This window comes from Lepidochelys olivacea (genome assembly GCF_965140295.1).
Source record: "Lepidochelys olivacea isolate rLepOli2 genome assembly, chromosome: 4".
In the NCBI taxonomy this organism is placed as follows: domain Eukaryota; kingdom Metazoa; phylum Chordata; order Testudines; family Cheloniidae; genus Lepidochelys; species Lepidochelys olivacea.
The window spans coordinates 99,640,010-99,655,755 of NC_140414.1; the positions used below are offsets into that span (position 1 = coordinate 99,640,010).

The window sequence follows — 15,746 nt, forward strand, 5'->3', positions numbered from 1 at the left end:
TTTTTGAGTGGATCTTATCCACATCTCCCAAACCTAGTTCTTTTGACTTGGTGAAGGCAAAATGTCCATTACCTACCTCTTCTCCCAGTGCTTGCAAGATACTGATGACTCCAGCTGATATGCATGCTTGTAGTACACTAAGAGCATATTCTTGTGTGGATGGGCAAATGGGTCAGGAAATCTGAACCAGCCATGTTAAATGATAAAGCCAAACACACATGAAAAATTCCATCACTGGAGAGCACGGAATAGTGCATATTTGGATTAGCTAATTTTTGTACTTTTTCATCTACCTCTTGGTTTTAGATCACTGCATCCTTACTAAGCAATACTCAGCTCTAAAACTCATTCCAGTCAATACTTCTTCATTGTTTGAGTAACACAGTAATGCCAGACTCCTTAGCAGCACCAACATGCTCAGAAGAGCCAAAAGATGTGGCGGCATTAGGCTTTCACATCAGTCATAGTTATATACATAAATGGTAGTGTGGCTGTGTTGTGGAAAATATGGAGGTTAAGTATGGTTCCTATGCTGTAGGTGGATATTTTAGTTACTTCAACCTATAGCCCCAGTGAACTTGAGTAAAGCTTTCAGAATAAGCCAAAATAAAGGAAAATATGTTGGTGATAAGTCATGCTGTATGGCTACTACAGTGTTGTGTATAATTATTCCAAAAAAACATGAAATGTAAGGTAAAATACTACATACCGTAGGCCATAAAGGACAGTTCCATCAGGATGTAGTCGAATCATTCGATTTTTCACTGTAACCCCATGAACATATGACTTCTTGTCATTTTGGAAGTATGTGTCTGGCACCCAGAGCTGGTCAGCTACTCTGTTGTCCAAAGTTAGGTTCAGAGGTATTCCAGAGTAAGACAGCCTTTTATCCCTCCAGGACTGCTGGAAATACATTGTGAGTGTGTAGTCCTGGAAGCAAAAAAGAAAAAAGGTATTTTAGTAGTTGTTTATTTTGCACAATAGTTTATATATCTATAATTTTAGTTTTGATCATTTAAGTTCAATATTTAATTATTGAATACATTTATATTAATATTAATAGCACACTTGAAAGTTTAAGGATCACTGAAACTTTGTAGCAAACGTAGATCTCTATTCAGTAACCACATCTGTGACTCTTGAACTGTATATGTTAATGTTGACCTTCCTTCTGATTACAGCTGGTGAACCTTGCGAAATATCCTTGCAGTTGTTGGAAAGTGGTATCAAGTGGAGTGCCCCAACGGTCGGTCCTGGGGCCGGTTTTGTTCAATATCTTCATAAATGATCTGGAGGATGGTGTGGATTGCACTCTCAGCAAATTTGCGGATGATACTAAACTGGGAGGAGTGGTAGATACGCTGGAGGGCAGGGATAGGATACAGAGGGACCTAGACAAATTGGAGGATTGGGCCAAAAGAAATCTGATGAGGTTCAATAAGGATAAGTGCAGGGTCCTGCACTTAGGATGGAAGAATCCAATGCACCGCTACAGACTAGGGACCGAATGGCTCGGCAGCAGTTCTGCAGAAAAGGACCTACAGGTTACAGTGGACGAGAAGCTGGATATGAGTCAGCAGTGTACCCTTGTTGCCAAGAAGGCCAATGGCATTTTGGGATGTATAAGTAGGAGCATAGCGAGCAGATCGAGGGACGTGATCGTTCCCCTCTATTCGACATTGGTGAGGCCTCATCTGGAGTACTGTGTCCAGTTTTGGGCCCCACACTACAAGAAGGATGTGGATAAATTGGAGAGAGTCCAGCGAAGGGCAACAAAAATGATTAGGGGTCTAGAACACATGAGTTATGAGGAGAGGCTGAGGGAGCTGGGATTGTTTAGCCTGCAGAAGAGAAGAATGAGGGGGGATTTGATAGCTGCTTTCAACTACCTGAAAGGGGGTTCCAAAGAGGATGGCTCTAGACTGTTCTCAATGGTAGCAGATGACAGAACGAGGAGTAATGGTCTCAAGTTGCAGTGGGGGAGGTTTAGATTGGATATTAGGAAAAACTTTTTCACTAAGAGGGTGGTGAAACACTGGAATGCATTACCTAGGGAGGTGATAGAATCTCCTTCCTTAGAGGTTTTTAAGGTCAGGCTTGACAAAGCCCTGGCTGGGATGATTTAACTGGGAATTGGTCCTGCTTCGAGCAGGGGGTTGGACTAGATGACCTTCAGGGGTCCCTTCCAACCCTGATATTCTATGATTCTATGAAACTGCAGTAGGCCTCAGTGTCTCCTCCCACATCAAATAGAGCAGTGGTTCTCAACCAGAGGTACGTGGCGGTAGGCAGAGGTCTTCCAGGGGGTCCATCAACTCATCTAGATATTTGTCTAGTTTTACAACAGGCTATGTAAAAAGCACTAGTGAAGTCAGTACAAACTAAAATTTCATACAGACAATGACTTGTTTATATTTCTCTATATACTATACACTGAAATGTAAGTACAATATTTATATTCCAAATGATTTATTTTATAATTACAGTGGTAAAAATAAGAAAGTACGCAATTTTTTCATTAATAGTGTGCTGAGACACTTTTGTAGTTTTGTGTCTGATTTTGTAAGCAAGTAATTTTGAAGTGAGGTGTAACTTGGGGGTACGCAAGACAAATCAGACTCCTGAAAGGGGTGCAGTAGTCTGGAAAGGTTGAAAGCCACTGAAATAGAATACTTGGCACTCATGCGTTAGGGAGTAACATTAAGGGACTCCAGTCCATAAATCATGTGTTACATGTTTCTTGAGGTTTATCCTCAACCTGAAGAGAGCTGCTTTTGCCTGATTTCAGCCAATAGCCAAGCCCGGCACTTGCAGAGCTCTTGTTGATGTGTTCTCTCACCTTCCTCATTCCACTCTAAAACAATCCAAGAGGGCATGCTGTCCCTACACCCTTTAGCAGATAGTAAATATTTCATCTCAAAGCACAAGATCAGGTACTTTTCCCACAATGTTTATTAAGGCCCACCAATCCCAATTCACCATTTATAGTCATGAATTCACTTTGGTCCTGAGACTTTTCTGGGCCTGAAAACTACAGGCTTGTCTACTCTTAAAACGCTACAAAGACACACATGTAGTGCTTCAGTGTAGATGCTACCTATGGTGATGGGAGGGATTCTCCTATTGTTGTAGATCAGGGATGAGCAAACTATGGCCCGTCGGCCAGATTCGGCCCACCAGTCGTTTTAAGCCGGTCGTTGGGCTCCCACTGGGGAGTGGGGTCTGGGGCTTTCCCCACTCCAACTGGGGAGCAGGGTCGGGGGCCACTCCACACAGCTCCTGGAAGCTGCGGCATGGCCCCACTCTGGGGCTCCAGCTGGGGGAAGGGTCAGGGGCCATTCCACGCGGCTCCTGGAAACAGCAGCATGGCCCCCTCCAGCTCCTACGCATTCCAGTGGCCCCCTCTGGCACTCCAGTGGGAACTGTAGGGGTGGTGCTGTGAACGGGACAGCGTGAAGAGCTGCTTGGCCACACCTCCGCATAGGAGCCAGAGGGGGACATGACGCTGCTTCTGGGAGGTGCTTGAGGTAAGCACCAGCCAGAGCCTAACCCCATGCCCCAATCCCCTGCCCCAGCCCTGATCCCCCTCCCATCCTCCAAACCACTCAATCCAGGCCCAGACCACCCTCCTACGCTCCAAACTCCTCAGCCCCAGCCCCAGCCCAGCCTAACCCCGCCTCCCGCACCCCACTCCCCCACCCCAGCCCAGAGTCCCCTCCCGCACCTTGAACTCCTCATTTTTGGCCCCACCCCAGAGCCCGCACCCCCAACCAGAGGCCTTACGCTCTCCCGCACCCCAACCCCAATTTTGTGAGTATTCATGGCCCGTCATATAATTTCTATTCCCAGGTGTGACCCTCAGGCCAAAAAGTTTGCCTACCCCTGGTGTAGGTAATCCACCTCCCCAAGGGGCAGTAGCTAGGTTGGTGGAAGAATTCTTCTATTGACCTTAGCACTGTCTACACAGGGATTTAGGTTGGCTTAACTATGGATTTTTCTTATGGACACCAGGCCAAAGCATCAGCATGAAGGGAATTCATATCTTCTATTTACTACCATATTGTGGCCCCGGGAGACCTCAGCTTGATGTGGAAAGAAAATTGTTTCAAAAGGCTTCTGAAGACCATCTGATTTCCCCCACCTCTGAATCTGCTGATTTTTAAGCGTAGTCAGTTTTTTAAACTAGATTTAAAACTAGATTTAAAAAGAAAATTCAATTTAGAAAAATAAATTAAAGTTGTCCTTTTAAAAAAATAGCCTAGACTGGGCAAACTTGTTTTTCCTTGTTTCCCACCCAATCCAACATTGTGCATTCAAAAGTTCAACTTGAACTCTGATGTTAAGTTCATATTTCTTTAGGAACAACTATGATCACACGAGAGAGCACAGAAAAAAAATTAAGGTATAAAAAGGTGTGGAAAAACAGAGCAGAAAACGAACAGTGTGAAAAATGACAAAGAGAACTGTTGAGGAGGAGAAAAGTCCAACTGGGGCGGGGTGGGGGCAGAGAAATACTTAGAATTTCAAGATCTAGGGTTTCTAATTTTTCCAGCCTATCCTTTAAGTCTAGGTAGCATTCTGATTGTTGTTTGCTCAGAATTGTGACCTTCTGGCAGTATTACAAGACTTAAGATACCAACCTTTCTGAGAATGCAAGATGAATGATTCTGTCTGCACTTACGTATGAGAAGCTAAAACTCCCAGATTTATTTTGTTTAATAAGGCTGTTGGTTCCCAAGATATAGATGTCAAGCATACACTGTGCTTCATAGCAGCATGAATAGTATTAATTCTAACTTGTATGCATGTTAAAGCTTAATTAAATTGCATTTGAGATAATAAAACCGTGACTTAGTCTGCCACTGGTCAACAAATTCTAATTAGTGATTCAGGGCTCAGTATTTCAATGATCATTTTCTTGATGAAGATAGAAACATCCATTTCTTAAATGCCTACATGTTATCCATGCCTCAGTAGGAATAGAAATAACTAGAAGGCTACACTGAACTCCCGCTGATTCTCTTATTACACGCTGTAACAATCAATATATAAAGGTAATTAAAACCAAGAATGCTGATCTTAACAGGATGCTTTGTTCCATATGGAGCAGGCACTTACTGGATTTATCAATCTTCCAGGATTTTCTTTTTCAGATATCCAGTTGATGGTAATTGATCAATATCTCCTTTAGGATATGGGATATGTTTTGCTTGTGAGTTCTCAGTCTGGGGGGAGTCACAACACAAAGAGTTCTGGCGTGGGTATTTTGACTAGAATCATAGAATATCAGGGTTGGAAGGGACCTCAGGAGGTCATCTAGTCCAACCCCCTGCTCAAAGCAGGACCAGTTCCCAACTAAATCATCCCAGCCAGGGCTTTGTCAAGCCTGACCTTAAAAACTTCTAAGAAAGGAGATTCCACCACCTCCATAGGTAACACATTCCAGTGTTTCACCACCCTCCTAGTGAAAAAGTTTTTCCTAATATCCAACCTAAACCTCCCCCACTACAACTTGGGACCATTACTCCTTGTTCTGTCATCCGCTACCACTGAGAACAGTCTAAATCCATCCTCTTTGGAACCCCCTTTCAGTTAGTTGAAAGCAGCTATCAAATCCCCCCTCATTCTTCTCTTCCACAGACTAAACAGTCCCAGTTACCTCAGCCTCTCCTCATAAGTCATGTGTTTCAGTCCCCTAATCATTTTTGTTGCCCTCCGCTGGACTCTTTCCAATTTTTCCACATCCTTCTTGTAGTGTGGGGCCCAAAACTGGACACAGTACTCCAGATGAGGCCTCACCAATGTCGAATAGAGGGGAACGATCATGTCCCTCGATCTGCTGGCAATGCCCCTAATGCCATTGGCCTTGTTGGCAACAAGGGCACACTGTTGACTCATATCCAGCTTCTCATCCACTGTAACCTGTAGGTCCTTTTCTGCAGAACTGCTGCCGAGCCATTCGGTCCCTAGTCTGTAGCGGTGCATGGGATTCTTCCGTCCTAAGTGCAGGACTCTGCACTTGTCCTTGTTGAACCTCATCAGATTTCTTTTGGCCCAATCCTCTAATTTGTCTAGGTCCCTCTGTATCCTATCCCTACCCTCCAGCATGTCTACTTCTCCTCCCAGTTTAGTGTCATCAGCAAACTTGCTGAGGGTGCAATCCACACCGTCCTCCAGATCATTTATGAAGATATTGAACAAAACCGGCCCAAGGACGACCCTTGGGGCACTCCACTTGATACCAGCTGCCAACTAGACATGGAGCCATTGATCACTACCCATTGAGCCCGACAATCTAGCCAGCTTTTTATCCACCTTATAGTCCATTCATCCAGCCCATACTTTTTTAACTTACTGGCAAGAATACTGTGGGAGACCATGTCAAAAGCTTTGCTAAAGTCAAGGAACAACACGACCACTGCTTTTCCCTCATCCACAGAGCCAGTTATCTCGTCATAGAAGGCAATTAGATTAGTCAGGCATGACTTGCCCTTGGTGAATCCATGCTCACTATTCCTGATCACTTTCCTCTCCTCTAAGTGCTTCAGAATTGATTCCTTGAGGACCTGCTCCATGATTTTTCCAGGGACTGAGGTGAGGCTGACTGGCCTGTAGTTCCCAGGATCCTCCTTCTTCCCTTTTTTAAAGATGGGCACTACATTAGCCTTTTTCCAGTCGTCTGGGACTTCCCCCGATCGCCATGAGTTTTCAAAGATAATGGCTCTGCAATCACAGAGCTGTGTGAATGATCAATTTTTTTGGTTCACTGGCCAAACCAAAACATCAAAACTATCCTTCATTTAGATTGACCTGAAACATTATTTTTTGGGTTTCTTGGCCAAAAAAATCTGAAAAAATCTGTTGGTTTAACATAATGTTTTGTTTAGATTTTGGGCATTTAAAATGACTTTTAATAAAAGCAAAGGAAATTTGGAAATGTCATTCACAAAACCACCACCGGAGGAGGCATTTCCCCTTCTAATACTCTATAGCCCCATGGTTACAGTGCTCACCTGGGGTGTGAGAGATCTGTGTTCAAATTCTCGCTCTCTCTGATTTAGAGGAGGACTTGAACTTGGGTTTCCCACATCCCATCTGAGAACCCTTACCATGGGGGACACTACTTCCTCCTCCACTGGCCAGTGGTTTTATGAATGGTGCTTAAGTCTCTTTGAATCTAGCCCAAATTTTTGGGGGGGTTTGTGGTGGGATGTTCACCCCAGACCAGCATGGATGGGGCTAAAGGGGCACGAGAGGCCAATTAACCTTAGGCGGCACTGGCTGGGGAGCTCAAGGGCCATGAGACTGACTGAGAACAAAGCTCACCTGGGCAGTAAGGTCTGAGAGGGATAGATCTCAACTGCTGGTTCAAGGGTCCCTGGACTGGAACCCAGTGAAGAGGATGGGCTCGAGTTCCCCTACACACTAATGCGGGAGTAGTGCAGTCAGTACAGTGGAGATGGAGACTGCCTGAGATTTTGAGGAAGGAGACTCTAATAATATCCCAGAAGGAGAGGACAATGATGACTTGGCCGGAGGGCTAAGCCACAAAGGAGAGGCACTACACTCTGGACTAGCAGGAGGGCAGCCACAGAGTGAGTGACTGGGAAAAAGGGGCGAGCGACTGCCAGATGGGATGTGGACAGTGGCGAGCTAATTTCCTAGATGAGCCGCAAGGGGGTGCTGCCAAATGGTGAGCAGCAAACCCCGTGAAAGGGCTGGAGCTCTTTAGAACATTCATGTTGGTTGGCCTGAATCTGCATTTTTCAGTGAATAATCTATTAATCCAACAAGTTCTGCTGAGCTCTAGTCATGCCCCTCCTCCCTATCTTTATGTGTAGATGGGAGGGGAATCCTGAAACTTCTTTCCATTTTAACGTTGGATCACAGTTCTGAAAAGGTTGAGAACCATACTTTTGGAACAATATTTCTATTTATGCCTCTCCATGATATTTCTTGTATGATAAATTCAAAAATTAAAATAAAAACCTATGAAAGTTATAACATTAATTAATTCAATGAATTTCTGCAGCATTGATCTTTCATGTCTTGAACCATTTCTCTTGCAGAATGTAGAACTATGTATTTATCAGGCTAAAATGATGTTGAATTTCATAATAATTGCAAGATCCTGTCAGATTGCTGTGAAATGATGGCATTCCAATTCTTATTTTTATGTATTCTGGTAGACTCCACAATGTGCTAGGTACAGTCCATGCACACAGGAAGGGTCCCTGCCTCAAAAACTTTTCTGTATTGGCACCTGTGAATGATGATAGTTAATGGGTACTGTTTCCCTATGGACCTAGAGCTCCCACCATCCCTCATGTGAACCAAAAAGGTATATTTGATTGTTAGTTTATTGGCCAAAGTTCCCAAAAAAGTGTTGCTGCAAAGTAATGCTAAAAGAGAGACAATGCAGAATTACTCATGTACCTAGTTTTGCTCTGTAAGCAGTCTCTATCTAAGATCATGACACACTTTCATAGCCTATTTTTAAAGTAGAAAACAGTGTTTGTGACTGGCAAATGAAATTATAATGGAAACCACATGAAAGGGCATATATAATAGAATTCTGTAAAGGAACATGATTCACTTGATAGGTGCATAACTTCAATATGACATTAACATATGATTGGATAATACATAAAATGTAACCAACTGTAAAATTAAATGATTGATTGAAAAGTGTTACTTGCAACCTAGTATTGTCTCTGTTGAATAGGCCAAAACTGTTGTGACCTTTTGTACTTTGAAAATTTGGAGTGTATTGGGACATAATGGAATATGTAACTATCTAGATGATTGACCTCAGGGGTGACATCTCATTGTGATTGGTGGTGATAAGAGTATAGCTCACTGAAAATTATAGAATGAAGTAAACACGTAGGGTGTAAAAACCTATGAAATGATTACCAAGTTGGACCTAAGAAATGCTGTAACCTGGATTCCCAGGAAGGATGACTAGAGACTTTTCCTTTTTGTGCTTGTGCTGATTAATCCTAGATGTCTAATCTTTGATTAATAAAAAGCAATTGAGCATAACCATTTGATGTCTCATTAATTAATGAACTGAATACCCATTACAAAGTGTATATCCATATTTGTTAATAAAGTATAATTAATCAAGGTACGAAAAGGTAACAGTGACTGGTATGTGTTCTTGTCACTAGAAAATGGGTCAATATAAATAAAAGCAGAGAGGGATGGATGTTGAAAAGACTGAACCAGATGGGCTCAGACAAGTATTTTAAATTTTTAGGATACACACATAACTCACATTTTGTGGCTTGAGAGCCAGGGACATTTTCTCCTTCTAGTAAATCAGGTTTCTGCAAACTCTCTGTAGCAGTCTGGACCAATAGGTTCTTTTGTTTTGTATCATTTCACAAAGGTTAATCTCCAGATTTTCCCTGTCAGCAAACTTCCCAATGAGGATGGTATCAAATGAGTTATTCTGTAGCTCTTAATACTTTACACTATTTGGATAAGACAACAAATGATTCAACCAACGTATTGACAAATATTGACATATTAACAGGCCATGTTACTGACAGGTTCCAGATTAGGAAATGGAGATTTTGAAGAACTCGTTTATGGTACAGAATATCTCCTCTTCACCAGTCAGGAATCTGGACTCTCAAGCTCTAAGTAGTAATGCCCACTGGAACCTATATTTAATGTAATTAAGTGACACAGCACCCAAACTAGAATTTCCTGGATGGATTAAAGCTTTAAGTCCAAGCAATTCTAGTATGGGTGCTGTGTCACTTAATTACACTTTTTGGGGTGGGGGCAGGGAATTGATTAGGTTTTTTTGTGGTGTTAATGTTTGGCTTACAGTGTTGATAGGCTCTGGTTACAGAGAAGAGAATTGTGCTATGTATGTAAACCTGTGTCCTGTCATCTATAATATGACTAGAACGCATTGTACAAGTGATGAATATTAGGAGCTAGGAGGAAACTTTTTCTTAGTGGCAGGTTATCGCATAACAGCCTACTGACTGATCTATTTTTGCACCTTCCTCTGTAATATAAGGCCCTGGCCACTGTAGATGACAGGATAAGAACATAAAAATGGCCACACAAGGTCAGACCAATGGTCCATTCGGCCCAGTATCCTGTCTTTTGACAATGGCTAATGCCAGGTGCTTCGGACGAAATGAACAGAACAGGCAATTATCAAGTGATCCATCCCCTGTCGTCCAGTCCCAGCATCTGACAGTTAGAGGCTTAGCCATCTTGGTTAATAGCCATTGATAGACCTATTCTCCATGAACGTATCTAATGTTTTTTAACCCACTTATTCTTTTGACCTCCACAACATCCCCTGGCAATGAGTTCCACAGGTTTATTGGGTGTTGTATGAAGAAGTATTTCCTTATATTTTAAATCTGCTGCCTCTTAATTTCATTAGGTGACCCTGGGTACTTGTGTTACATGAAGGGGTAAATAACACTTCCTTATTCACCTCTTCTACACCATTCATGATTTTGTAGACCTCTATCATATCCTCACCCCTTAGTTATCTCTTTTCTAAACAGAACATTCCAGTCTTTTTCATCTCTTCTCATATGGAAGCTGTTCCATACCCCTAATCTTTTTTCCCTTTTGCCCTTCGCTTTACTTTTTCCATTTCTAATGTATCTTTTTTCAGATGAGGCGACCAGAACAGCACACAGTATGCAAGGTGTGGCTGTACCATGGAATTATATAGTGGCATTGTGATATTTTCTGTCTTATTATCTATTCCTTTCCTAATGATTCACAACATTGTGTAATTGCCAGGATGTGGTGTTACGTTAACTATCCTCCAGTCATCTGGTAGAGGCTGATTTAAACAGGAGGCTACATACCACAATTTTGCAATTTCATATTTGAGTTCCTTCAGAACACTTGGGTGAATACTATCTGGTTCCGTTGATTTATTATTATTTAATTTATTGTTTTGTTCCAAAACTTCCTCTATTGACACCTTAAACTGGGGCAGTTCCTCAGATCTGTCACCTAAAAAACATGGCTCAGGTTTGAGAATCTCCCTCACATCCTCCGCACTGAAGAATGATGCAAGGAATTTATTTAGCTTCTCAGCAATGGCCTTTTCTATTCCATGCTGGAATAGATGGGCCATTGCTCTAATCAAATATCACAGTTCCTGTGCTTTCTGAGTGGTTAGAAACCACACTGAGCAGTGTGCATAATAAATACCCAAATTACCAGATTTGGAGATTTGTTTCAGACTCAAACCTTAGTCCAGATCCATAGAAAGGTTCACTGAGAATGACAATACTTTTGAAGGACACTGACCCCAGTTTTGAATAAAGCTTGGCCAGCTTATGATTTTTCAGTGAAATCCATACTTTTTAATGGTTTGAACACCAAACCTGCTTTAAATAAATGGGATAGTGGTGGAAATGACAGAGATCTCTCATTGGCTTGGTTCTCAGGTGGCATTTGAGCAAAATGCACTAGTAAATGTCATTCCAGAATCCTGATGCTACAATAAACTGAAGATAACCTTGTAGTAAAATGCAAATTACTTTCACTTTTAGATAAGTAGCAGTTTCTTAAAATCTGGGGTCACTTGGTTAATAGATTGAAATAAACATATATTTTATATATTTCTGCTAAAGTAACAGTCCCCGTGCAAACATCAGCGATCAAGAACATAGGTAAATAGAGCACTTTCTGGATGATTTCAGTTCTATTAAAATGATAACACTGGCACAGATATAATCCTGGTTCTCTTATATGTTTCATGCCATTTAAGTCAATCCGCTAATTTCCCTCAAATCAGTTTTTTGAAAATTAGGAAAAAGTTATTTTTAGTGCAGATAAAACCAAACACAGATTAAAATGCATTTGGTATCATTTTATGAAATGTCACGCTTCTGGGATGAGCAAAATAGCTACAGTTTTAACTAGTTTTGAATGCTGTGTGTGGTAGAACACAGCAGAGCAGACTTTTTGTGTATCCAAAATGTGAAACAGGATTGCAGCATTTTGTGGCATATGGCAGGGATAGCCATTACAAACGGGATAAGAAAGCCCCACTTAGGTTTAAAAAAAAATTGGTCAAGTGAAAACCAAGGATATGGCATCCATTTCTCTGTATTAACATGTATGTGACAAACTGCTTGAAACCCTTCTTATATGGATCCTAATCTCTAGGTCAGTGGTTCTCAACCTTTTTTTTTTGCAGACCACTTGAAAATTGCTGAGGGTCTTGGCAGACCACTTAATGATCTTTCCAAATGTTGTTTGTACCATTAGATAACTATTGTAAAACACTTTGGATAAAAGGGCTATATTAAAAAAAACTTAATTACAATTAATGTTTTTTTGTTCTACAAAGAAAAGCACACAACTCCTATTTTAATATCAGTAGTCTTACCTTTCTAGTGAGATGGATGTGCCTTCTGTCCTACACCACGGCAGCCCCTGAGCTGGGGCTGAGAAGGAGGGGGTTCTATTCCCAGCCACAGAGCTGAGGCTGACAAGGAGGGCCGTCTCTCCCCAGCAGCCGCAGACTTGGAACTGGGGAAAGTCGCCTCTTTCTCTGACCACCACAGCCCTGCACGTCCCAGATTCCTCCCACCCCCCCTTCTCACCCTACTGCCCCCTCCCACCATCCCATATTCCCCCCGCAAGGCCACTACCTCACCTTACATGTGCATCTTCTCCAGGGTCCAAGCACCTAATTAGTGGAGCCCTGCCTAGGCATGGACCAGGGACCCTATTGTGCTAAGCATTGTATAAACACAGAACAGAAATATGTCTCTGCTCCCCAAAGATTGTGTTTGTCAAGGGCGGAGAACAGAAATGTTGCAGTAATTGAGTCTCAAGATGAGAGCTTGGATGAGAGTTTTAGAGTGGTCCCTCAGCACAAACTTCATGTACTTGAGCCGATGATTGTCCCGGTTAAAAGATAGTCTGTGAAAATGTGATGAATAAGAGAACCTGTTCTATTGGGCAGTGTCATAAATGTAAAGGGAAGGGTAAACCCCTTTAAAATCCCTCCTGGCCAGGGGAAAGCTCCTCTCACCTGTAAAGGGTTAAGAAGCTAAAGGTAACCTTGCTGGCACCTGACCAAAATGACCAATGAGGAGACAAGATACTTTCAAAAGCTGGGAGGAGGGAGAGAAACAAAGGGTCTGTGTCTGTCTGTATGCTGGTTTCTGCCAGGGATAGACCAGGAATGGAGCCTTAGAACTTTTAGTAAGTAATCTAGCTAGGTATGTGTTAGATTATGATTTCTTTAAATGGCTGAGAAAAGAATTGTGCTGAATAGAATAACTATTTCTGTCTGTGTATCTTTTTTGTAACTTAAGGTTTTGCCTAGAGGGGTTCTCTATGTTTTTGAATCTAATTACCCTGTAAGATATCTACCATCCTGATTTTACAGGGGGGATTTCTTTATTTCTATTTACTTCTATTTTTTATTAAAAGTCTTCTTGTAAAACACTGAATGCTTTTTCATTGTTCTCAGATCCAAGGGTTTGGGTCTGTGGTCACCTATGCAAATTGGTGAGGCTTTTTATCCAACATTTCCCAGGAAAGGGGGGGTGCAAGTGTTGGGAGGATTGTTCATTGTTCTTAAGATCCAAGGGTCTGGGTCTGTAGTCACCTCGGCAAATTGGTGAGGCTTTTTACCAAACCTTGTCCAGGAAGTGGGGTGCAAGGTTTTGGGAAGTATTTTGGGGGGAAGGACGCGTCCAAACAGCTCTTCCCCAGTAACCAGTATTAGTTTGGTGGTGGTAGCGGCCAGTCCAAGGATAACGGGTGTAATATTTTGTACCTTGGGGAAGTTTTGACCTAAGCTGGTAAAGATAAGCTTAGGAGGTTTTTCATGCAGGTCCCCACATCTGTACCCTAGAGTTCAGAGTGGGGGAGGAACCTTGACAGGCAGCTAGAACAAAATGCCTTGAACCAACAAACTTTTTCTAAATCTGCCTCTAGGCACAGAGCTAACCATTGGCTGAACACTGATTGATTATGAGTTCAGAGAATGAAGTTGTGGAAACCTTCCACAGCCAGATGTGCACAGCAACATACTCGTGTGCACATGTGAACATTTAAAAACTTCGTTTGGATAGCATTTCAATATTAGAATTTGGCCCTGTCTCCAAACACCAGTTTTGATTCAGCAAAAAATTGTGTGGTCTTCTAATAGCACAAAAATCATGAGTGCACATTATATACATTAGAGAGACAAGGTGGGTGCGGTAATATCTTTTATTGCACTATCTTCCGTTGGTGAAGACACAAGTTTTCGAGCTACACAGAGCTCTTCTTCAGGTCTGGGAAAGGTACACAGTTTTACAGCTAAATACAAAGTGGAACAGATTGTTTAGCATAAGTAGTTAACACACATTCTAAGAGATCATTCAAAGTGACATGTCCCATTAACTTCAGTCATAGAACAAAAAAGGTGGGGTTGTGGGTTACAGATTGTTGTAATAAGCCATACATTTAGTGTGTTTATTAAGACCAGGCTTTTTAGTGTCTAGCAAAGTTATGAATTTAAGCTCCCAGGCTTGTCTTTTGAAGCTCCCAGGCTTGACAAAGCCCTGGCTGGGATGATTTAGTTGGGGATTGGTCCTGCTTTGAGCAGGGGGTTGGACTAGATGACCTCCTGAGGTCCCTTCCAACCCTGATATTCTATGTTCTATGACTCTATGAAGGTGTTGTGCCAGTTTTCTTTGAGGATGAGAACTGAGAGGTCCGATATGGAGTGACTGCTTTCTGAAAAGTGTTCAGTCATAGGTGATATGGTGTTTTTGTCTTTTTTCTTTTTTCTGTGGGAGTTCATTTGAGAGCATAGTGATTGTCTGGTTTCACCTACATTTGATAGCATAGTGATTGTCTGGTATCAGCCACATAGTTATTAGGTCATTTAGTGCACTGGATGAGGTATGCCACATGTTGTGATAGGCATATATAGAATCCATGGATCTTGAAAAATATGTTGTGGGGGGGGGGTATTGATCATCATAGCAGTGGAGATATGTCTGTAAATTTTGCATTTGTTGTTATGGCAGGGTCTGATGCTGCTTTGAGTTGATTGGTGCTGTTCTGTGGGGAGCTTGCTTCTGATGATGAGCTTGGAGAGTTTGGGGGTTGTCTGAAGGCCAGAAGTGGGGGTTCAGGAAAGGTTTCTTTCAGAATGTGGTCCCCATCAAGTATTGATTGCAATTGTTTAATGATACTCCATGTGGGTTTCAGTATGGGGTAGTAGCTGACAATTAGGGATATGCGGTTGGAGTTTTCCCCACTCCCTGTATTGAAGCAGGTTCTCTTGGGGTATTTGGGTGGCCCATTCCATGATGCGATCTTCTTCTCTGGTGGAGTTTCCTTGTTTGGTGAAGGTGGTTTAAGTGTATTAAGGTGTGTATTCCACATGTTCTCCTCTGTTGTATCAGAGTGCCTAGCTATGGATAACAGATTGTTTTGTGTTTGGGATGGTTACTGGATCTGTGAGGTAAGTATGATGATCTGTGGGTTTCTTGTATACAGTTGTCTGTATGGTTCCATTGCTGAAGCTGATCATGGTTTCCAGAAATTTGATGCTAGGTCAGGAGTGTTCTAGAAAGAGTTTGATGAATGGGTGCTGGTGGTTGAAGCTGTGGTGGAAATCTGAAAGAGTTTAGGTCATCCGTCTATAGGATGAAACTAGCATCAATGTATCTCAGGTATATAATTAGTTTTGTGGTGCATTTGTCCAGAAATTCTTCCTCAAGGTGGCC

At 42.1% G+C, this 15,746-nt stretch overlaps 1 protein-coding gene across 1 annotated transcript in view; it reads right to left on the reverse strand.

Moving 5' to 3' along the window:
- The window catches only part of GABRB1 (gamma-aminobutyric acid type A receptor subunit beta1), a 267,143-nt gene that overhangs the window by 107,962 nt on the left and 143,435 nt on the right, over positions 1-15,746 (reverse strand). The window contains exon 5 of the mRNA XM_084626426.1: positions 710-930. Within this exon, the coding sequence (XP_084482552.1) occupies positions 710-930 (221 nt within the window). The remainder of the gene's footprint in view (positions 1-709; positions 931-15,746) is intronic.